This window comes from Dendrobates tinctorius, unplaced genomic scaffold (genome assembly GCF_039654945.1).
Source record: "Dendrobates tinctorius isolate UK_male_01 unplaced genomic scaffold, ASM3965494v1 ptg000383l, whole genome shotgun sequence".
NCBI lineage: Eukaryota > Metazoa > Chordata > Amphibia > Anura > Dendrobatidae > Dendrobates > Dendrobates tinctorius.
This window is the reverse complement of record NW_027362049.1, coordinates 2,802,007-2,827,085: the sequence shown is the minus strand read 5'-3', so window position 1 is coordinate 2,827,085 and position 25,079 is coordinate 2,802,007. Positions and strand designations below refer to the sequence as shown.

The 25,079-nt window shown below is 41.9% G+C and overlaps 1 protein-coding gene across 3 annotated transcripts in view; it reads right to left on the bottom strand.

Annotated features, from left to right (window-relative positions):
* Nucleotides 1–1,722: 1,722 nt before the first annotated feature.
* Nucleotides 1,723–25,079, bottom strand: part of MFSD11 (major facilitator superfamily domain containing 11) — an 88,463-nt gene continuing 65,106 nt past the window's right edge. For all 3 annotated transcript variants that reach the window (XM_073563187.1, XM_073563186.1, XM_073563188.1), the window contains exons 11-14: nucleotides 17,909–18,034; nucleotides 17,651–17,825; nucleotides 13,932–14,067; nucleotides 1,723–5,368 (exon numbers count right to left, since the gene is read on the bottom strand). In XM_073563187.1, coding sequence (XP_073419288.1) covers nucleotides 5,204–5,368; nucleotides 13,932–14,067; nucleotides 17,651–17,825; nucleotides 17,909–18,034 — 602 coding nt within the window. In that variant the 3' untranslated portion in view covers nucleotides 1,723–5,203. The remainder of the gene's footprint in view (nucleotides 5,369–13,931; nucleotides 14,068–17,650; nucleotides 17,826–17,908; nucleotides 18,035–25,079) is intronic.

The following is a 25,079-nucleotide window of genomic DNA, read 5'->3' as shown; positions in this document are numbered from 1 at the left end:
AGAGCCCCCTTTAACATGAGTTTTTAGGTAGCACTATGTTTTGTAGGTTGTAGATTGTCATGGGGCTGAGCTGAAACACCAGACAACTCCTGGACACAGGGAGAAAAAAAAAAACACTCTATAAAGTGGTTTAGAAAAAGGTCACTGGTTAGATTGTGCCCAAATTTTGGTTTGTTCAGCTGCGATTTTAGAAACAATTCTGGTTCTCGGACGTTGTTTAGGATCACTGTATAACAATTTATGAAAGATCTGGAATAAAACTTAATTTAATCCAAGTTGTGACTAGAACCCTGAAAATAAAATCACAGGTCTGGTCAATCAGATGTTCATCCCTATTCAGCCAGTACCCAATTTGGTCCTTAACCCCTTAATGACCGCCAATACGTCTTTTAACTGACCTGAGATCTAAGAGAATAGCATCCCCATCCAGGGGACTATCCAGCAGCTGTCGGCTGTACACTCTTGATGACAACTTTCTGCATCAGCCACGATCAGTGTTTGCACCGTCCAAATCTGTTTAACCCCTTAGATGCTGCTGTCAATAGGGACTACATCATGCAAATGGTTAACAGAGTGTGGCTTCTCCCTCTTTATCTCCATCGGCACCCTGAGATCATGATTGTGTGGTCCTGATGTTTGGCATGGCAATTCACGAGCAAATAGCGGCCTTAGAGTCTGACGGATGTTGTAGCCTGTTCAAAAGTAAGCGCCATTTAGGTGGTAAAAATACAAATTTTCATTCCTGACATGCCACTTTGCATTAATTTCTAAAAATCATCAGAAGGGTTAATAAACTACCTGACTGCAGTTTTCAATATGTCAGGAGGTGCTGTTTTTAAAATGGTATCACTTTTGGGGTTTTCCAATACATATGACCCTCAAAGTCACCTCAAACATGGATAGCTCTCTTAAAAAAACAAATTTTGTAAATTTCCTTGAAAAAATGAAAAATGACTGCTACATTTTTAAACCTCCTAAAAGGCTAATAAAATAACATTTTAGAAATGGTGCTGATGTAAAGCAGACATGTGGGGAATGTTATTTATTAATGTTTTGCTGTGGTATGACTATCTGGATTAAAGGGATAATCAAAGTTTGAAAATTGCTAACATTTTTCTCAAATTTCTGATATTTTTTATAACTAAAAACAAAACATATCAACCTAAATTTACCATTACCATAGAGAATAATGTTCCATGAAAAAACAATCTTAGAATCACTGGGATTTGTTGAAGCGTTCGAGAGTAATTTCCAGATAAATTGACATTGGTCAGATTTTAAAAATTTGGCTCTGTTACTAAGGGGTTAAGGTTTTGGCAATAGGTAAATTAGGAACGGGACTATGAAATTCACTGCAGTTGTCCCACTTGGTACTATCACAAAATACTGACATCATTGATGGATGATGTACCATCATGATACACAGTCCTTGACTAAACATATATTCGCAAATAATGCCAACAGAATACTCACCGTGCCAGAGTCAGAAAAAAAGTAACTCGCAAGCTCAATATCCTCAAAGTCAGCCATTGTGTTACGCGTAAACCTGAAAAATTCTTCCACTACAGTAAATCTGATGTCAATTATCTTTATTTTCATTTTGTTAAGGACTCTTAAAATTTTAATTACCTGCTGTTGTTGTCGTGGTGAAGTGTGCGCCTTACTGTGCCGAGTAAATGATCTCCGCGGAGAGGTTACATAAGACAATAGTTTACTTCCGAGTAAATAAAAATAGGTTTTAATTATTCTAATCATGATAAAGATGTCAGACAGGAATTGTATTTCATACAGAATACTCATGTACATGGTTTCAACAGCTTTTACCAAGTCTTATATTCCCTGTCACATCCTAGAGATGATGGCTTCAAGAAAGACAAGATTGATCTCCTCAGGTGTTAAGCTGTTTTCTGTATTTTGCCCATGGCACAGATAGGAGATAAGCAGTGATATGGATCCGATACGGCTTTCAAAAGAAGCACCTCCAGCAAGCAATAAGGACGAGAGTGAAACAATTGTCACATGACTCAGGGAGCCTACAGGGCATCATGAAGCTTTTTACCACTACGCCAACTTGCGTGAACCATGTCATTGGCTATTTGAGTCAAGAATCGCACACAGCTCAACTGTGCTTAACAGTGGAAACATGGACTGTGTCCCAATACATCGAAGGAGACAAAACAAGCACCAGCAGTTTAAAAAGACCTGAGTGGACACAAAAGGCTGAATATGTGGACACTACATCAATACAGTACTTTGTCAAAAGCCAAGGCGTAGTCCTGGGAAAAGTGACATGATTGGTTATTCCTACTGCAGGGCCTGAGACGCGTGACTTATTTTTGGTATTCTTGAAATCAACAACCTTCTCCCCTTCCCTTCCTTGGGTCCCTCAAGTCCTGCATTAGTCATAACACATTAACATGTTGCTCTTTGTGGAGTGTTCTTTTAACGTCTTCTTGAAGACCATTTTTAAGCTTGCATTTTTTTTTCTTTTTTTACTTCCCCAAATAAACATAACTTTTTAAAAAAATTTCCATAACTTTTTTTCCCTTTTATTTTTGTGTGATAAGATCTAGCTTTGAGTGACTGTGTCAACTTTACCAAATGTACTGAAAAATATTTACCATGGGGCAAAAACAACCGAGCAACATGATTTTCCAGGTCATTACATCAACATCAGATTTAAATAGTGTTTTTTTTCTATTTTTTTCTTTAAGTGGTAGAAAAAAAAATCAGAAATTTAAATTAAAAAATATATATTTTAATCACTGTCAGAGCTGTGTGAAGACTTGTTTTTTGTGTGATGAGCTGATGTTGTTATTGATGCCAATTTGTGGTACACATGACTGCTTGATGGCTTTTTATTGCAATTTTTTAGGGAGGTGAGACAGTCAAAAGAGAACTCTGGATTTTTTTTTTTATTTCTTTATTTTAATAGAATAGTGTGAATTTCAAATACTTTTAAAAATGTATTTTTTCACTTTATTTTTTATTCTACTTAGGAGACTTGAACCTGCGATCATTTGAGCCTAGTATATAGAGAAAATGACTTTGCTTCACATGAGTAAAAAGAGAACGGTGACAAGGGCCTTAAACAGCAGCTGCCATGATAACCCATCCGCACTCTTCAAATCACATTGCAGGAGGCAGATGGGAGCTCGCATGCACCGCCAATCATATAATTTAAAGGGGATCTGTCACTCCATTTTAGCCCTATCAGCTGCTGCCACCGCCATCAGGGGCTTATCTATAGCATTCTGTAATGCTGTAGATAAGCCCCCAAAGTAATCTGAAAGATACTGTAAGAAAAAAAGAGTTACATTATACTCACCCCGACGTTCGGTCCGGTCCGATGGGTGTCACCGTCCTGTCTTGAGCTGGACCTCTCTGACCTTTCCTGGCGCCTGCGCACTGCAGTACTTTACTCTGCCCTCAACAGGGCAGAAAAAGTACACGTGCGCAGGAGCCGAAGGAGAAGCAAGGAGGACATCGTATGAAGATGGGAGGCGCCAGACCGCGACACCCACCGCACCCGACCGCGCTCCCCGGTGAGTATAATCTAACTTGTTTTTCTTATCTTTCAGGTTTCATTGGGGGCTTATCTACAGCACTGCAGAATGCTGTAGATAAACCCCTGATGGCGGTGGCCGCAGCTTATGGGGCAAAAATGGGGTGACAGATTCCCTTTAAATGCTGCTGTTGGTGATTGACAGTTGCATTCAAAAGGTTAATCGGTTAAAGAACAGTGATCAGCGCAAGCTCTGGTAGATTCTGGTTGTTACACAGGTGGGAACTGCTGGGTATGGAGCAGGCTCAGCTCCCGAGCCCGCTCAATATATTGGGACTTATTCCATCCTAAATCAGGAAGGGGTTAAGGAATATTTACATAAGAAAGAATGCCAATCCATTTAGATCTTTACTAGTGCTAACTGAGTGCCTTTGGTGTGCTTGAACAATATGTTCCATTCCCCACACTTGCATTTCTCGAGACTGTTTGACAGCCGCAGTACATGCAGGGACTGCCTAACAAACATGTAAACCCTGCATGTGTAACGACTGTCAAACAGTTGCGAGACATGCAGGCGTAGACACTCGAACACATTATTTGAGCAGGCCAAAGACACTCGGTTAGCACCTTATGTTCGTTCCTCACTAATCCTTACACATCCACTTCTACGAAGTAGCTAAACATTCGGTTCACTCATAGCAGATTCTGGGGAGAATAACTGATGTATAAGTCAACAGATATGTCCAGCGCTGATCTAAATTATATCATCTGTGCAACCTGTGCAGTCGCACAGGGGACCAAGACGTAAGGGGGCAAATTTCCACCTGCAATGCAGGTGAAAATTTTCATTATGATGAGCTATTGTATTGTAAAGGGCCCAAGTACTGGTACTGCACAGGGGCACAGTTCGGTCTAGATATAGCTTAATGTAACGTGAAGCTCTAGGGCGCACTACCCTGTAACAGCGATCACCACCTGCCATCTTCAATATGGTGTCTCTTTATGACAGAAGGCCTATAAAGCCAGTGAGTTTGGATGAGACCGCTATGTCTGCACCCTACATAGCTTCACCCCACGAGATATTTGTAAGCTTGGACAAGTGAAAGCAATAAATGCCTCAGGCTGGAGTGTATTTGGCACCAACACAAATGTAAAAACAGCAATTTTTTCTGTGCACAGTATTTGACATTTTTCACAAGTAAATTATAGACCCTGTAAAATAATTCACTTAGTAAAAAAAAAAAAGCCATTTGTATTCTTAAAAACTAAAAAAAAAAAAAGAAAAAAAAAAAATATTTAAAATGTAAGATTTCACAACATAAAGGGCTGGGAGTGTGTGAAGAAGTGAACTGCATTCAGCGGCCAGAGAATTGTAATCAGGATGTCTAGTGAACCTTCCAGATTCTGTAATTGTCATGCAATGGTAATGAGCCCAGAGGACTGCAGGCCGACGAATTTAGCAGCTATTGTTCTGGCAATGTCTAGCAAGCACTGCCATGGGGCTTTAGCCCCAAAGGTCCTTTGGGAGAGTGCATTGTGGTCAAGTTGTCTCAAATTTCACGATGAACACGAACGGGAACTGAGGAATGCCCTGCGGCCAGCGCAGATCTCATTGTTCCTTTCTTAACCTCTGGTACCAGATGGATATTGGTCTTGGCACCTTGTGATACCAGCAGCTGTAGAAAAGGGTTGGCATCATCAAATGCTGCCATAGCGAGTCTCTTGAGCATCTAAACTGACCACTCCCCATTCTACAATGAAGAAGGAGATGGTGCCAAAGAATCCAAATATCACCATGATTAACAGCTGCCACTGCAGGAGGAGGTAGTTACTGTAGAAGAAGGCGACAGCTGCGCAGATGGACTGAAGAGAGGGAGAGAAGAGCAGATTATACACACGGTTTGTTAAAAGGCATCTGTTTTGTCATGAATCACTTAAAGAGTCTATAAATACGAGCACTCTGCAGCAAAAAATCCTTAGCAGATACATGATGATCAGAATTAAAGAGCAACATCCTGATTACTAAGTCCATAATGAAGTATGCTGGAAGGTCTGCTTATATACCAGCCTGATACAGTCCATCCCCTGGCATACTATTAACTCCTGCAGCATATAGCACCATTATAAGACTGGCAAGCAATCCTGCAGCTGGTAGCGCCATTATAAGACCGACATGCATCCTGCAGCTGATAGCGCCATTATAAGACTGGCATGCATCCTGCAGCTGACAGCGCCATTATAAGCCAGGCATGCATCCTGCAGCTGATAGCGACATTATAAGACCGGTATGCACCCTGCAGCTGGTACCGCCATTATAAGACTGGCATGCATCCTGCAGCTGATAGCGCCATAAGGCTGGTATGCATCCTGCAGCTGATAGCGCCATTAAAGACCGGCATGCATCCTGCAGCTGGTAGCGACATTATAAGACCGGCATGCATCCTGCAGCTGGTAGCGCCATTATAAGACCGGCATGCATCCTGCAGCTGATAGCGTCATTGTAAGACAGGCATGCATCCTGCAGCTGATAGCTACATTATAAAACTGGCATGCATCCTGCAGCTCATATCGCCATTATAAGACTGGCATGCATCATGCAGCTGATAGCGACATTATAAGACTGGCATGCATCCTGCAGCTGATAGTGACATTATAAAACTGGCATGCATCCTGCAGCTGATAGCGACATTATAAGGGTGGTTTCACATTAGCGCTTTTTAAGCGCACGCACGGTCGGGGGTAGCTCTGCCCCCGAGCCGGCTCTCTGCCTGGCGTGCCCGCCCCTTGCTTGTAGCGCCGCCTCCTAGCGCACAGCGGCGCCTGCGATCGGCGCACCCTATCTTTAGCATAGGGTGCGCAGATCGTGCGCAGGCCGTGCGCTAGTTGCGCTTTGACCTGCGCTGCGCACTTTTGACGGTGCGCCGTGCGCGCCAAAATCAAACTTTTCGGATTTTGGCGCGCACGGCGCACCGTCAAAAGTGAGCAGCGCAGGTCAAAGCGCAACTAGCGCACGGCCTGCGCACGATCTGCGCACCCTATGCTAAAGATAGGGTGCGCCGATCGCAGACGCCGCTGTGCGCTAGGAGGCGGCGCTACAAGCAAGGGGCGGGCACGCCGGGCAGAGAGTCGGCTCGGGGGCGGAGCTACCCCCGGCCGTGCGTGCGCTTAAAAAGCGCTAATGTGAAACCACCCTAAGACTGGCATGCATCCTGCAGCTGGTAGCGCCATTATAAGACCGACATGCATCCTGCAGCTGGTAGCGCCATTATAAGACCGACATGCATCCTGCAGCTGATAGCGCCATTATAAGACCGACATGCATCCTGCAGCTGGTAGCGCCATTATAAGACCGACATGCATCCTGCAGCTGATAGCGCCATTATAAGACTGGCATGCATCCTGCAGCTGATAGCGCCATTATAAGACTGGCATGCATCCTGCAGCTGGTAGCGCCATTATAAGACCGGCATGCATCCTGCAGCTGATAGCGCCATTATAAGACCGGCATGCATCCTGCAGCTGATAGCGCCATTATAAGACCGGCATGCATCCTGCAGCTGATAGCGCCATTATAAGACCGGCATGCATCCTGCAGCTGATAGTGCCATTATAAGACCGGCATGCATCCTGCAGCTGATAGCGCCATTATAAGACTGGCATGCATCCTGCAGCTGATAGCGCCATTATAAGACTGGCATGCATCCTGCAGCTGATAGCGCCATTATAAGACTGGCATGCATCCTGCAGCTGATAGCGCCATTATAAGACCGGCATGCATCCTGCAGCTGGTACCGCCATTATAAGACCGGCATGCATCCTGCAGCTGGTAGCGCCATTATAAGACTGGCATGCATCCTGCAGCTGATAGCGCCATTATAAGACTGGCAAGCATCCTGCAGCTGATAGCATCATTATAAGACTGGCATGCATCCTGCAGCTGATAGCATCATTATAAGACTGGCATGCATCCTGCAGCTGATAGCGCCATTATAAGACTGGCATGCATCCTGCAGCTGATAGCATCATTATAAGACTGGCATGCATCCTGCAGCTGATAGCGCCATTATAAGACTGAATCATAGAATCATAGAATCGTAGAGTTGGAAGGGACCTCCTGGGCCATCTGGTCCAACCCCCTGCTCAAAGCAGGATTCGCTAAATCATCCCAGTCAGATGTCTGTCCAGCCTCTGTTTGAAGACTTCCATTGAAGGAGAACTCACCACTTCTCGTGGCAGCCTGTTCCACTCATTGATCACTCTGTCAAAAAGTTTTTTCTAATATCTAATCTGTGTCTCTTCCCATTCAGTTTCATCCCATTGCTTCTAGTCTTTCCTTGTGCAAATGAGAATAAAGTTGATCCTTCTACAATGTGACAGCCCTTTAGATATTTGTAGACAGCTATTAAGTCTCCTCTCAGTCTTCTCTTTTGCAAACTAAACATTCCCAAATCCTGCAACCTTTCCTCATAAGACAGGGTTTGCAGACCGGTCACCATTCTGGTCGCTCTTTTCTGAACTTGCTCCAGTTTGTTGATGTCTTTTTTAAAATGTGGTGCCCAAAACTGGACACAATATTCCAGATGAGGTCTGACCAAAGAGGAGTAGAGGGAAATAATGACTTCACATGATCTAGACTGTATGCTTCTGTTAATACATCCTAGAATTGCATTTGCCTTTTTTGCTGCTGCATCACACTGTTGACTCATATTCAGTCTGTGATCTATTAGTATACCCAAGTCTTTTTCACATGTGCTGTCACTTAGCCCTATTCCTCCCATTCTATATATGCTTTTTTCATTTTTATTGCCCAGATGTAGTACTTTGCATTTCTCCCTGTTAAAAACCATTCTGTTAGTTGCTGCCCACTTCTCCAGTTTATTTAAATCTTTTTGAATCCTCTCTCTCTCTTCTCTAGTATTAGCTATCCCTCCTAGCTTTGTGTCATCAGCAAATTTAATCAGTTTACCCTCAATTCCTTCATCTAAATCATTGATAAAGATGTTGAACAATACAGGGCCCAGGACAGAGCCCTGTGGTACCCCACTTGAGACATTCTTCCAACTGGATGTGCAGCCATTTACGACCACTCTTTGGGTCCGATCACTAAGCCAGTTATGAATCCACCTAACAGTTGCCTTGTCCATTCCATACTTAGTCATTTTGTCAATAAGGATTGTATGAGAGACTTTGTCAAATGCTTTGCTGAAGTCAAGATATACTATATCTACAGCATTTCCTTGATCCACCCAATCAGTGATACCGTCATAGAAGGAAATTAAGATAGTCTGACATGACTTATTAGTTAGAAACCCATGCTGACTCTGTTTAATCACTTCATTCTTATCCAGGTATTGACATACATGTTGTTTAATAATTTGTTCAAAGATCTTTCCTGGTATAGAAGTCAGACTCACTCGCCTGGGTCCACCTTCTTCCCCTTTTTGAAGATAGGAACAACATTTGCTCTTCTCCAGTCTTCTGGCACTTCTCCTGTTCTCCAAGAATTTTCAAAGATTATGGAGAGGGGTTCAAAAATTTCTTCTGCTATCTCCTTCAGTACTCTGGGGTGTAATTCATCTGGACCTGGAGACTTGAATTCATTTAGGTTAGCTAAGTGTTTCCTCACTATCTTTCTGTTTATAGATATCCTGGATTCTTCTATTCCCTTAATAGGACAGTGAATAACAGTTGATGTTGCATTTCCTTTCTGAGAGAAAACAGATGCAAAATAGGAATTTAAAAGTTCAGCCTTCTCAACATCCTGTCTTACCATTTCATCATTTTCATCCTGTAAAAATCCTATAGCATCTTTGACTTTTCTTTTACTTTTGACATATCCCCAAAATCCTTTATTATTGCTTTTGACATCTCTTGCAAGCCTCAGTTCATTTTCAGCTTTAGCTAATCTGATTTGTGCCCTGCAGGTTCTGCAGACAGCATTATATTCTTCTTTAGATATGCCTCCCTCTTTCCATTTTATAAACATTTTTTTCTTCCTTTTTAGCATGTGCTTAAGTTCTGTGTTCATCCATCCTGGTTTCCTTAAATGCTTCCTAGTCTTCCCTCTTTTCGGAATTGTTAACAACTGTGCTTTGAGAATTTCATTTTTCAAGATTTCCCATCCTTCCTGGACATTTTTGTCTTTAAGGATATCCAGCCATTGGATCCCTCCAATTCTCTTTCTGAATCCCTTAAAATCTGCCTTTCTGAAATCTAACCTTGACATCTGAGTCTTCACAGGTCTTCCACCTCTAGTTATCCAAAATTCTAAAATAGCATGGTCGCTACCTCCTAGGGTCCCAGCCACTTTTACCTCCTCAACCATTTCCTCCCTGTTTATAAGGATTAGATCCAAGGTAGCAGTTCCCCTTGTTTTCTCCCTTACCTTTTGGAAGATAAAGTTGTCAGCAAGAGAGGATAAGAATTTCCTTGACCTGTTAGTTTTGCCTGAGAGAGATTCCCAACAAATGTCTGGATAGTTGAAATCTCCCATGACAACTATGTCATATTTTTTGGAGAACTTGGCCATCTGATGCATAAAGAGTTCATCTATATCTTCGGCTTGCACAGGCGGCCTGTAGTAAATGCCTACAATGGTGTCCTTTCCATTGTTCTGTCCTTGTATTCTTACCCAAACAGTTTCCACAGAACTCCCAGTCTCTGAAGCTTCAATCTCTGTGCAGATATACGCGTTTCGAACATACAATGCGACACCCCCTCCTCGTTTATCAAGTCTGTTTCTTGCAAATAAGTTGTATCCTTCTAGTCTTGTATTCCAATCATGTGTATTGTCCCACCAAGTTTCAGTGATTCCAATTACATCATATTTCTTTTCCTGTGTTAGTAGTTCCAATTCTCCTTGTTTGTTGCCCATGCTTTGTGCATTAGTATAGAAACATTTTAGTTTGTGATTGGTTTCTCTTTCTCCAATATTTTTATTAATTAGATTCTTTCGTCTTTGTTCTTCCTTTCCACTTCTAATAGCAGAGTTCTCAATAGCATTTGTCAGGTGTATGGCTTTTTCTGGTCTTTTGCTTCCCTTCCCATGTTGTTCTAGTTTAAAGCTCTCCTTACAAGTGTAGCAAGGCGACTTCCAAATACATGCTTTCCAGTCTTCGTAAGGTGCACCCCATCTCTAGCAAGTAGTCCATCGTATAAGTAGTTCACTCCGTGATCCAGAAATCCAAATCGTTGCTGACGGCACCATCGACGTAGCCAGTTGTTCACCTGCAGAATCTTATTCCACCTCCTTGTTCCATGGCCATCCACTGGAAGGATGGAAGAGAAGACCACCTGCGCTCCCAGTTCTTTCACTTTCTTGCCTAAGTCTTCAAAGTCTCTGCAGATGGTTTCCAGGTCGTTTCTTGCGGTGTCATTTGTCCCCACATGTAGTAGCAGGAATGGGTAGTCATCTGTAGGTCTGAAGAGTCCTGATATCCTGTCAGACACATCTTTAATTTTTGCACCTGGAAGACAGCACATTTCTCTTGTAGTTATATCCAGTCTGCAGATAGCGGCCTCTGTTCCTCTCAGCAGGGAATCCCCCATGACCACCACTCTCCGTTTCTTCTTCACAACATTTTTCTTTCTCCATCCAGGAGGACTCTGAAGGCGTACAAGGTTGCTGTTTGTTGGCAAAGTCTTATCCTGATGTATTTCTTCATCGTTTTCCTGCGTGAGAGCCTGGTACTGGTTTCTGAGCAGTATGGGTGCTGACTGCCTCCTGATCCTCCTGCTTCTCTGGGTCACATGTCTCCATTCCTCTGTTTCTTCAGGTGCACTTCGAATTTCTTCTCTTTCTGTAACATGAAGAGATAATTCTGCTCTGTCCAAGAACTCTTCACCTTCCTTAATGATCTTCAACGTAGCTAACCTCTCTTCGAGATTTTGCAACTTTTCCTCCAACAGGGACACAAGCTTGCATTTGTGGCATGGGAAGTTTGGCTTTTCCACTGGTAAATCTGTGAACATGTAGCAAGAAATGCAGCTCACCAAATGGCTCCTGGCCTCTTCCATCTTGAGATTTCTTAAAAACGATGAAAGACGAGCCAAATTTCGCGCGCCGACAGGCGCGCGGTTTTTCCGCAAATGATCTCCTCAAGACTCTTCCCCTGGTTTTCCGATTTCCTCTTTTCAGCTGCAACGGCCAAAACCCAGTGATCGTTGAGCTCGCGGAGACTCTTCACTTATCCCAGAAGGCACTGGGAATATGCAAATGATCTCCTCAAGACTCTTCCCCTGGTTTTCCGATTTCCTCTTTTCAGCTGCAACGGCCAAAACCCAGTGATCGTTGAGCTCGCGGAGACTCTTCACTTATCCCAGAAGGCACTGGGAATATGCAAATGATCTCCTCAAGACTCTTCCCCTGGTTTTCCGATTTCCTCTTTTCAGCTGCAACGGCCAAAACCCAGTGATCGTTGAGCTCGCGGAGACTCTTCACTTATCCCAGAAGGCACTGGGAATAAGGGGGGTGGGGGTGGGGGGAATGGTAATAATATTGATGACTACATAGCAGTAGCACATCATTGAGAAGACTAGCCAAGCTGCAGCTGGTTGCGCCATTATAAGACTGGCATGCATCCTGCAGCTGGTTGCGCCATTATAAGACTGACACTGTAAAAATGTTCTAATATCACATTTCAATAATCAAAAACATGTCCTCTTTAACAAATAATGCAGAGGAGGGGTTAGCAAGGGGAATCTTTTTGCTGGCTGTCTTAAAGGGAATCTGTGAGCAGGTTTTATGTGTTTAGAGCAGCATGATGTAGGGGCTGAGAGCCACATTCCAGCAACGTATCACTTACTCAACTGCTTGGTGCAGTTTTGACAAAATCTCCATTTTCTGTGCTCTAGATGTAGCAGTGCTCACAATGTGGAGTGCTGTATAGCTCCACCCACACCCCTGATTGGCAGATTTCTGTGTACACTGGACTTTGTCAGCAAACTACCAGTGGTGGAAACAGTGGTGAGGGCGTGGTTACACAGAATAGCTGGACTGATTTACACGCAGCTCGTAGTGGTGCAGTCATAATCTCCTGCTGATAAAAGACTGATTCTATTGGAAGTACAGCAAGCTGCTGAGCTAGTAATACATAGCTGGAATCGGGCTCTCTGACCCCACATTATGCTGCTCTCAGGTTACATAGAAATCCCCTGCTGACAGATTCATTTTCAGGCCCATTTAGCAGTGTATCATTTACTGGGCTCCTTGCTGTAGTTTTTATATCACCATTTTAATCTGCTAGTCTTCTCACTGACAAGCTGTGTGCACCCCACACACCACTGATTGACAGCATCCTTACTACACAATGTATAGGAGGTAAGTTGTCAGTCATTAGTAGGGGGTGGGGGGAATGGTAATAATATTGATGACTACATAGCAGTAGCACATCATTGAGAAGACTAGCCAAGCTGCAGCAGAAAAAAAAAAACATGTTTTATGAAAAGTTCAGCAAAAACTAGAGTGAGTGACACACTGCCAGCATCAGAAATCTCTGTCCCTACTCTTTGCTTTTCTCAGATGGGGCAGCATAAAGCTGGTGACAGACTCGCTAAGACTACAGATCGATAAAAGGCAGATGTTCAACCATTTCAAGGTATCTGCTTACTTTTTTGTCTTGAACATGCCAATGAGAACATTGAGGGTTGGACAACAAATGTCACAGACAACCCATTAGGTTTCATCAGTGAGGCTAATGATGAGATGAACATACATCACTTGTTTTCCAAAGTCCTACAGTTAGCCCTGCCGAACCAGGAGCTAAAGAAAAACCCAGGTGATCTAGGATTTAATGTTGGTTTAGGTCTTGGCTGGTAAGGAAAAATAAGACTGAGATCAAAACCTAAGTTATGTGTAGAGAGTATTTCTGCATAATATTGAATATCAGATAAATTCTAGTGGACTTTCTAAAAGGAAACCTTGCACCTTTTTTCTCTCCGGCTGCAATCTACATGCGGGAATACAAGTTAGCCCGCACTAATGACCTCACCACCTAACAAAGCACAATATTTGTGCGTACCTGAGGTACGCCTGCTGGTACCAAGAGTCATCCAGCATATTCATGAGCGTTTCATGCGTCCCTCCAGCCCACTGAATGACATGCCAGATTCAGTCAGTTGGGTACATTCTTAGGTCAACCAACCAGAATTGCATGCAAGTCTCAAACACAGTAAACTCTTACTGGTCCTGGAATGCTCAGTGACCACGTCTCCCATCATTTCCATATGCGTTATGGGATGGATTGGGAGCTGCGTGGATGCATGCAAGTACGTGACACTATGACTGGTTTGGAGGAAAGAATGCAGGCAATAGGTCCACTTTAAAGATTCATGATTTTTCTACCGTACATGTAAAATCTTAGATCAGGCAAGGGCGACGTAACAAATTAAAAGATGTACATGTACTAACTCTTGTAGATTTTTTTACCTGTACAAATCTGAAGATTGCAAAAGCAGGTGCACTGTCATCTGCATATAAGGTCCCCAAGATGCTGAGGAGCTGGGTATTGAAACAGCTATCCCCGAAGCCCAGGAGAAAGCTGCAGAAGATGGCCAGGGCTTTACTGGAAGACAAGAAGGGATGCAACACTGACATGTGCAGTCACACCATGACACAGAGCCTTGCTCATCCGCTAAATTAAAAGGCACAGGAACCCTTTTATGATATAGTGTTTCAGAGTTTGCACAGTTTGGTGCTTTTATAGCTTCATTATAGACACCGCTATAATTATATTGTTTTGCTGCCTGTTCTGTTCGGGATCTAGCTGAAAGCCTATGTTGTCATTCTCTTCATGGAGATGTCTATGTAAGCCAGCTTTAGACCTTCTCTGGAAAGTGAAACAGTGACCCCTGCAGCCTGCATGGCAGCGCTACACTGGCTCCTATCACATCCACAACAAATGGGCAAAGGATGAAAGTTCTAACAGCTACCAACTTTTTACCTTACCGCTTTTCACTAAAGGCAAGAAACTATAAGAGCCACACACAAACCCTACACAGTCTGTGTACAACACTAAAAGTCCATTGGGTCAAATCTAGAACTACGTTTTTTTGTAATTACATATTTTACACCTTCCAGATCCTAATTTATTTTTTTATTTTCAATGTCATATTCCAAAAGCTGTAACATTTATTTAATTTATTCAGTCAATATAGCCATGTAAAGGCTTTTTTCGTTTGCATGAGTTGTATTTTACGATGGAGCCATTTTGGAGTACCTATAATTTATTGATTAGATTTTTTAATTTTTTTTTTCGGTAGGCGGGGGGGATGCGGAAAAAAAAAAATACAGCAACTTTTTGGGTTTTTTTTAGATTTTGACACAGTATAAATGGTATGTTAAATTTATTCTGCAGCTGAGCACAATTAAGGAGTGATCACACTTTTACAGTTTCTTTTCTATTGCATAATGAAAACATTTTTCTAAAAAAAATTTTTTTTTTTCCTTTTTCCTATGCTTTTATTTCATGAGAGCAATGAATATTATTTTTTTGTTCTGAGAACAGAGCAGTTCAGGGTTTGTTTTTTTGTGGGACGAGTTGATTTTTTTTTTATTGGGCTTCATGTGACTTTGACCACCTTTTATCGCATCCTTTGTGACACCGAAAGAGGGAAAGACAACAATTTTGCCATTGGGTTTTGTTTTTAAGAAATTCATTAATTCTACAGGTAAAATAACGTAATTAGCATACTTTTTTCACAAAATAAAAATATATTTATTATTAAGGGGACATTTTTTTGGGGGGGAATTGCACAGTTATTTATTTTTAAAAACTTATTTTTTAATCTTTGGTTCTACTCTGAGACTTGAGCTTGAAGGGGACTGATTGCTCATATTACACAGTGGAATACATCAACTGAGAAGTATTCTTTTAGGCACGAAGATGGCAGGCAGTAGCCTCCATCAAAACATACCCTTACCGGTTTATCGGCCATTTGCTGCGATCTACGTTGCCTCTACAGTTATTCTTATACAGGTCACAATCTAGACGCTATGGCTGTTACTATGCTAAAACACTGCCTCAATTGTAAATTTAAATGTTTATACAGTCAAGGCCGAAAGTGTTGGAAGCCATGAAATTGTTCCATAAAAGTAAGTATTTTTCCCAGAAAATTATTGCAATTACACGTTTTGTTATACATGCTTACTTCCTGTTTGTATTGGAACAACACAAAAAAAAACCCAAACAGGATTAAAAGAAGATAAATTGGACATAATTTCAAACAAAGCCCCAAACTCAATTATTGGCACCTTTCCAAAAATGTTGGTAAACAACTCAAGTTTCAAGCATGTGATGCTCGTTAAAACTCACCTGTGTCAAGTAGCAGATGTGGGCAATATGAAAAATCACATCTGAAACCAGATAATAAGGGGAGACGTTGACTCAAGCTTTGCATTGTGTGTGTCATACTAAGCATGGAGAACAGAAAGAGGAGAAGAGAACTGTCTAAGGACTTGAGAACCAAAATTGTTGAAATAAATCAACACTCTCAAAGTTAAAGGTCTACATCCAGAGATCTTTATGGTCTTTTATCCACGGTGGCAACATAATCAAGAAGTTTACAACCCATGGCACTATATCTAATCACCCTGAATATGGACGGCAGAGAAAATTTGATGAAAGGTTGCAATGCAGGATAGTCTGGATGGTGGATAAGCAGCCCCAATCAAGTTACAAAGAAATTCAAGCTGTCCTGCAGGCTCAAGGTGCATTTATTATCAACGCAATCTATCCGTCGACATTTGAATGAAATGAAATTCTGTAGCATGAGACCCCCCTGTTGACACAGACATAAAAAGCTTAAGTACAGTTTGCAAAAATGTACGCGAGTTAGGGTACCGTTACACCTAGCGATGCACCAGCGATCATGACCAGCGATATGACGCGGTCAGGATCGCTGGTGCATCGCTAGGTGGTCGCTAGTGAGCTGCCACACAGGCAGATCTCACCAGCGACATCGCTGGGGACGGGGATCGCTACTTACCTGTCAGACGCGGCGATCCTGCGTCCTCCCGCCCGGCTCCACGCGTCGCTCGTCGGCGCCACAGGAAGTGCCGCAGGAAGTGGCCGACGAGGAATGGTCCAGCAGCTTCTCGCGCGATCAGCGATAACCAGCGGGGGAGCCGGTCGGAGGTAAGTATCACATGCAGCGATATCGCTAGCAATATCGCTGCAACGTCACAAAATCGGTGACTTTACAGCGATATTGCTAGCGATATCGCAGTGTGTAACGGGGGCTTAAATCTCTTTCTGGGAAAGAGTCTTGTAGACAGATGAGACCAAGATAGAGCATTTTGATAAAGCACATCATTCTATTGTTTAACAAAAACAAAATGAGGCCTAAAAGAAAAGAACACAGTACCTACAGTCAAATATTGTGGAGGTTCAAAGATGGTTTGGGGTTGTTTTGCTGCTTCGGGCACTGGGTTCCTTGACTGTGTGCGAGGCATCATGAAATATGAAGATTACCAAGTGATTTTGGGTCGCAATAAAGTGCCCAGTGCCAGAAAGCGGATTTTCGTTCCTAGGCCGTCTTCCAGCAGGATAATGACCCCAAACATACTTCAAGAAGCACCCATAAATGAATGGAAACAAAGACCTGGAGAGTTTTGAAGTGGCCAGCAATGAGTCTGAATCTATATCCCTTTGAACACCTGTGGAGGGATCTTAAAATTGCTGTTGGGAGAAGGCACCTTTCAAAAATGAGAGACCTGGAGGTATTTGCAAAAGAAGAGTGGCCATAAATTCTAGTTGAGAGGTGCAAAAAGCTTGTTGTGGTTATAGAACGCGATTGACTGCAGTTATTTATTCCAAAGGGTGTGCAACCAAATACTAATTTAAGGGTGCCAACAATTTTGTCCGGCCCAATTTTTGTGGTTTAGTGTGGAATTATGTCCAATTTGACTCTTATTTCCTGTTTTTTTTCTGTCGTTCAAATACACACAAAGGAAATAAACATGTGTATAACAAAACATGTGTAATTGCAATAATTTTCTGGGTAAAATACTTCATTTTCTGGAACAATTTCAAGGGTGCCGGCACGTTCGGTCATGACTATATCCAGCTGTAGGAACCATATAGAAATTTTTGCATACCATTGTGAACCATTTTAGTTTTTACCCAACAGTTAGCTTTTTTTTTATACCTTGGGTCTACAAAAGCACGACTGTATGTTCCATCGCCAGAGGAAACAGGGGCATCATTTGGAACACTGAGGAATATCAAGTAGAATGCCAAAAAGTGAACAACAAGGCCCAGGAGGTACACTGGATTTCTGCCAAAACGACTATTTTTACTGAGCAATCCAAATATCGTTCCACCTGGAAATAAATGGACAATTTTAAATGAGATTAAATATGCAGCGAGATATGCAATAAATTAAGACTATAGATGAGAAACAAACCTAAAACCTCCCCAAGTCCAACAAATATTCCCGATAGTCCAATGAGACTCTTGGCATCAGTTCCAAACCAATTAATGGCCCCTATACAAGTTCCAAACACACCGGAGTAAAAAGTGAGCTCAAAACCTGAAATGGTAAGAGAGACAGGACTTACTAAAAATGAAACATGGCATCCTTTCAACTGTGATAATATTTACTTATTTTTTTAATTATTATATTGCACTCAATTTAGGTCGGTAATAAATAGGTTTATCTAAAAAATAAAAAAATAAGATTTTAATTTTTACATGTTCTTTTCATTCATAAAAAATGAGGATTTCATCATTGCATGTTGTGAAAAAAGTATGCCTACTCTTCTGTAGCGAAACGTGCATCGGGAGCGGAGGGTTCCTGGTTCCCTGCATGGTAATACTTACTTTTTCTTTTTTGGTCAAACCCAGCAATGGAGTTTTGTACTATGGCTACAATTTTTATTTAGTCCATACATTGCTACTATTAGTGGGTGGTGTATCTGTCTCTTGAATCCCCCCCTCCGCCAAGTATGTGGATCTGTCCCATGCCGTACTTCCCACAACTAGGTACCTCTTTCTTTATCTTGTAATCATAACTTTTCTTTCCAGAAAAAGAAAATGTTTCAAACATTTAAAAAGTAACTGTTGTTTTAATTTTTATTTTTATTAATCAACAGTACACATGAATATAAAGCTAGTTTGTAATATATCTGAGAGAATTGCGTTTCATTCTACTCCTGGACTCATTATTTATTCACAAAATTCTCAATTCACAGGAAAAATCTGTACTCTGAAAACAGACCTTTCCATTACTGAGACAGAAGATGACAATTAGGGTACCGTTACACGTAGCGACGCACCAACGATTCCGACAACGATACGATCTGGCTAAGATCGTTTGTGCATTGCTAGTAAGCAGTCATACAGGCCGATCTTCATAACGACGCATCAGCGATCAGCGATGTCACTAACGACCACGGCGATCGTTGGTACCGTGTCACACACTGTCTATAATAGCGATTCAACTTTGAATAGGCGTCCTTCAGCGCTATCTATATGAGTTCGGAGACGCCAACGAAGTCGCTCGTCGTTGATAAGGGGCGTCAAACACAGCGATGCATGCTGGTCAGCGTGACGCCAGCGATCAAAAAATGATCCTGAACGTTCGCGCACGATCAGCGACATCGCAGCAGGGAGCCGGTCGTTTCCGCGTGTCACACTTAGCGAGATCGCTAGCGATGTCGCTGTTGCGTCACAAAATCATTGTCGCTTCAGCGATATCGCTAGCGATCTCGCCGTGTGTAACGGGGGCTTTAGTGCTCATAAGATTCTATGTACAGGGAAGAGAGGCGGAGAAGTGAGCAAGAGGCAGAGCTCCTCCCTCAGTCTCTCCTTTCAACATGGAATCTTAAATTTAAAAAAAAAAAACAAAAAAACAACTGTCATCTCTTAAGATTCTACGTAGAACAGAGGAGAAATAAGGAGCTGTATCTTGCTCCTCCCTCCTCCTCGTCTCTCCCCCCTTTACATAGAATCTTATCAGAACCAACAGTCATCTCCTATCTCAGTAATGGAAGACTGTTCAATAGATCTTTGAAAAGAAATAAGTTCCACAATTAGATGTGCTAAAAAAAAAATGTTCTTGTGCCAAGATAATATAAGTGTGCCCTTGCTATGTACTGTGTAATGGCTGTGTCTGACCGTGAAGGAACATGGTCTGCTCATGCCATATCTCCTGGCCAGGGTGTCCCCGATCATTGCCATGGTGACCCGATGTCGTCATGACGACATCCGGGTCACCAGAGCTAGAAAAGTTGCTGATCATACGCAGCGCATGATCAGCAACTTTCCCTGTCAGTGCAAAGCTAACAGTTTCTACAGCATGGGGATGCTGCTGCATCTCCATACTATGCAAAGTGATCAGCTTGCAAAAAAAAAAAAAATCATAGTCCCATACTGGGACAAAGTAAAATAGTAAAAAAAAAAAAAAAAAAAAAAAAAAAAAAAAAAAAGAGATGTAAAAATATGTTTAAGAATATAAAAAATAATAAAATAAAAATCTAGATATTTGTATCTATAAATAAAAATTTGTATGAAAAAAATTAAACAATAAAAGTACATTTACATGGTATCACCGCGTACGCAATGAACCAACCTATAAAATTGTCCCAATAGTTAACCCCTTTAGCGAACACCATAAAAAATAAAATAAAAAACAAGGCAAAAAACAATGCTTTATCATACCACCAAACAAAAAGTGGAATAAAATGCAATAAAAAGATGGATATCAATAAATATGGTACCGCTTAAATAGTCATCTTCTCCCGTAAAAAAACAAGCCGCCATACAGCTCCATCAGCGGAAAAATAAAAAAGTTATAGCTCTCAGAATAAAGAGACACAAAAATAATTATTTTTTCTATAAAATAGTTTTTATTCTGTAAAAGCGCCAAAACATAAAAAAAGATATACCGGTAAATGAGGTATTGCTGTAATTGAACTGACCAAAAGAATAAAACTGCCTTATCAATTTTACCACATGTGGAATGACAAACCCCCCAAACAAAAAAAAAATTCTTGAATTGCTGGGTTTTGGTCATTAGGTCTCCCAAAAATAGGACTAGAAAGCCATCAGAAAATGTCATCTGCCTGAAAATGGTACTAACAAAAACGTCAACTTGTCCCGCAAAAAACAAGCTTTCACATGACTCTGTCGGCCGAAATATGAAAAAAAATTATAGCTCTCAAAATGTGGTGATGAAAAACTAATTTTTGCAATAAAAATAGTGTTTTAGTGTGTGACCGCTGCCAAAAACTCAATATAAATCTGGTATAGCTGAAATCGCACTGACCCGAAGAATAAAATCACATAATCACTTATAACACAAGAGGAACGGTGTAAAAAAAATAAACAGAACCAATTCATCACCTGCTGTTAATTTTTTTATTTTGCCTCCCAAAGATCGCAGTAAGGCTCGGTGCATATTTATCCTGCGCTTTGCACTGAGCACTTACACCGGGGCTTTCCGTGTAAATCTATGAAATACGCGATTCAGACAGAACCTCTGGTGGAAGATTCCCTATAATGAGGCAGATGGAGGCACTGCAGATGCCATCTGACCTGTTTTCCAGCAGTGTCCGTCATTTTAGGCGTGCATATGAGTGCCGTCGGCAACAGTTTTGTGCATTTCTGAAAAGGACACCGCTGAAGAGAGGGCAGACGGAGTCCAGAGTAACACTGCTGCCTCAATATAGTGAATGGATCCCTCGAGGTTTCATCTGAATCACGTCACTCAGATTTCGATGGAAACCTCAAAGTAAGTGCTCGGCATAAAGGGCCGGATAAATGTGATCCCAAACATTATTGTTATGTGGGGCTTAGGTCAAAGGAGGCTGAAATACCCGGGGCCCCTGCGGAGTCCCTCAAACTAGGGAAAACCCTGTCTGACCCTCAACCCAGGGTTTTTGCTAATGGTGCAAATGCCTGAGCCTCCAACCTTTCCTTATCTTCTGCTCAGCCCTAAGCTGAACCCTCCACCCTCCACCCAGTGAGCTGTCAAACCACCAAAGCCCACACAGTAATGACAGACAGGGAGAACTTAAACCACACCGCGCTGCAAACACACAGGACAATACTGTAATGTGAACAGGGCAAAACAAAGCACAAATATAGGAAGGCGAAAAGGTAACAACGGATCATACGACACCAGATATGAATTTCTCTCTCCAACACCACCTCTCCAGACCGGAACCACTTGGCATAAAACACAAGCTATAATCGGCGACGCCCACAGGCCAGCACGACTACTTAAAGACCGTGGGCGTGACCAAACATCCCACCTGATTTCCAGCTAGATTAACCCCCGATAACCTGAGTAAAATCAAGTCGGCGCCACTGAGGCTATAGTGGACGGAGATGGAACTACAGCTGCCTGCCGGACGCTGTGGTGTGAATAGCGTCCGACATGACAATTATGTAAAATGTTCCCAATAAAAGCTTCAACTCAATCCACAAAAAAAGCAAGTCCTCACTCAGGTCTGTCATCTGTTAATGAAAATATAGGGGGCTTCCATGTTACTGGTAGCACAAATGCTCTGAAAGAGAGAAATGGCTCCTTATCCGCCAAACGAAATTCAGCAAAGTCTCCAATCTAAAATCAAAATTCCCCCTCCTTTCTGAGCCCAACAGTGTGCCTAAACAACATATTGCGTCCACGTTTGGCATTTCTGAAGAGATGAGAGCCCGCCTAACTTACGGTTGTATGCCTCCAGTAGCACGGACTGGGCATAACGTACTGGTCACTACAATGGCAGTTTGTAATTTTCACTCGGCAACATTTATTGCTGCTTGTTTCTGGAAAATACCAATGGAGTCAAAATCATCACTACACCTGTAGATAAATTTCCCACCGTGTATAGTTTCCAAAATGGGGTCACTTGAGGGAGGATTGTGCTCTTCTAGCAATTTAGGGGCTCTGTACAGTTGTGCTCAAAAGTTTACATACCCCGGCTTTCTTGGCCATTTTTTCAGAGAATATGAATGATAACACCAAAACTTTTTCTCCCCTCAAGGTTAGTGGTTGGGTGAAGCCATTTACTGTCAAACTACTGTATTTTCTCTTTTTACATCATAATGACAACCAAAAACATCCAAATAACCCTGATCAAAAGTTTACATACCCTGGTGATTTTGGCCTGATAACATGCACAGAAGTTGACACAAAAGGGTTTGAAAGGCTACTAAAGGTAACATCCTCACCTGTGACCTGTTTGCTTGTAATTAGTGTATGTGCATAAAAGCTGAGTGAATTTCTGGGATCCAGACAGACTCTTGCATCTTTCATCCAGCCACTGACGTTTCTGGATTGTAAATCATGGGGAAAACAAAAGAATTGTGAACGGATCTACGGGAAAAGGTAGTTGAACTGTATAAAACAGGAAAGGGATACAAAAACATATCCAAGGAATTGATAATGCCAGTCAGCAGCATTCAAACTGTGATAAACAAATAGAAAATCAGGGGCTCTGTAAAAACAAAACCACGGTCAGGTAGACCAACAAAAATTTCGTCCACAACTGCCAGGAAAATTGTTTGGGATGCAATGAAAAACCCACATTTAACATCAGCTGAAATACTAGACTCTGAAAACTAGTAGCATGTGATCATGACTACTGCTATTTTTTAGTTGAAACGCGTTGATCCTCCTCACTGGGGTGCTTGGTGTTTGCTATAAGAAATTTTTAAAGAACCAACATATTTTTAAGTTGTCCAATAAAGCTTTGTAAATTGCAGCCGCCTCCGTCTCAAGCTGCATCACTTTTTTTTCTTCCTCTTGCTCCTAATTCATGTGGATGCTCACCACAGTCTGTGCTGGGTGTTGGCAGGCTTGGGGATTGCTTTGCAGACGGGTAAACTGACTACACTTTCTTTACTCATCTGAAAACTAGTGGTGCGGCTGTTTCAAGATGCACAATAAGGGGGTACTTGAAGAAAAATGGTCTGCATGGTCAAGTCGCCAGAAAAAAGCAATTACTGCGCAAATGCCACAAAGTATCTCACCTACAATATGCAAAACAGCACAGAGACAAGCCTAAAAACTTCTGGAACAAGGTAATCTGGAGTGAGGAGACCAAAATTGAACTTTTTGGCCACAGCCATAAACGTTACATTTGAAGAGATGTCAACAAGGCCTATGATGAAAGGAACACCATTCCTACTGTAAAGAATAGAGGTTGATCGCTGATTTTTTTGGGGATGTGTAAGCAGGGTTGGACTGGGGTGCCTAGGGCCCACCGGGGGAATTAACTATAGGGGACCACTCTACAGCTATCATAAACTTTTTTTATATAATATAAAAATAAGGACAGTGATGTTAAACATACTTGTAATAAATCTCATTAGGAGAATAAGTTTCTGGCAGCAGCGAATGATGAGTACTGATGTACCTGAGCTCCTGGCTTTCTCTACACCCGGCCCCTGATTTACAGCTTTTTTTTTTTTTTTTAACTGAATTAGTGGGTGGCAGAGAACGTCAGGAACTCATGAATACTCAAGACTCATCATTATGTGCTGGAGCTTCCAATACAAGATTTTGGTACAACTGAGTGACCCATCATTTTGCTATGGGGATCTGTTACTAGTTTGTTACCCTTAGTTGGGACATCATGAAATCAGTGATAGATTCCCTGTAACAAAATCCCTGGAAACATCTTTATGGTAATTTCACACTAGCGAGTCCACTGCGGGATGCCCGCTGCTTGTATCCCACAGTGGACCCGCCCAAGATGAGGATTGTGCCGACATTATACTGATATATACTCATATATAATGCTGGGTGCATTATATGCAATGTTATGGACACCTCTTTAAAGGCTCTTTCCCAGCATGAGTGAAGAAAATGTTTTGGTCTTATCATTCATATTTTGTGAAAAAAGGCCAAGAAAGTAAAAATTCTGCAGGGATATGTAAACTTTTGAGCACAACTGTACACGGAGTACACAAACTGTTCTAGAAACATTTGTGCTTCAGGAGGCAAATAGCGCTCCATTCCTCCCGAGTCTCTCCACATGGCTAAGTAGTACTGTACAACCACATATGGGGTATTGACACGGTCAGTTGAAATTGTGGGACATATTTTAGTGCCATTTTTACCTACGTCTTGTGTGAAAATGTAAAATCTTCGGCTAAAACAATTTTTTTTTGGTAAAAATGTAGTTAATTTGTCTTCACTTCCCAATGATATAAAATTCTGTGACACACCCGTGGTGTCAATATGATCACAGCACCCATAGATGAATTCATTAAGAGGTGTAGCTCGTAAAATGGGGTCACTTATGGAGGTTCTGCTGTTCTGGCACCTCATGGGCTCTCCCAGTGGGTCATGGCTCCTGCAAACCATAGCAAAATCTGGCGCTCCTTGCCTTCTGAGCTTTGCTCTGTGCCTGAAAAATATTTTCTGATTACATGTAGGGTATTGGCACACTTAGAAAAAAATGGACCTCAGTTTGTTGTAAAAAGAATTCCTATTAGCCCTTAGAAAAATTAAAAACTTGGGGCTAAAACAACATTTTAGTGGCAAAAATGTAATTTATTCTTTCTTCTCTGCTCAGTGGTATAAAATTCTGTGAGGCACATGTGGTGTTAATATGATCACTGCACCC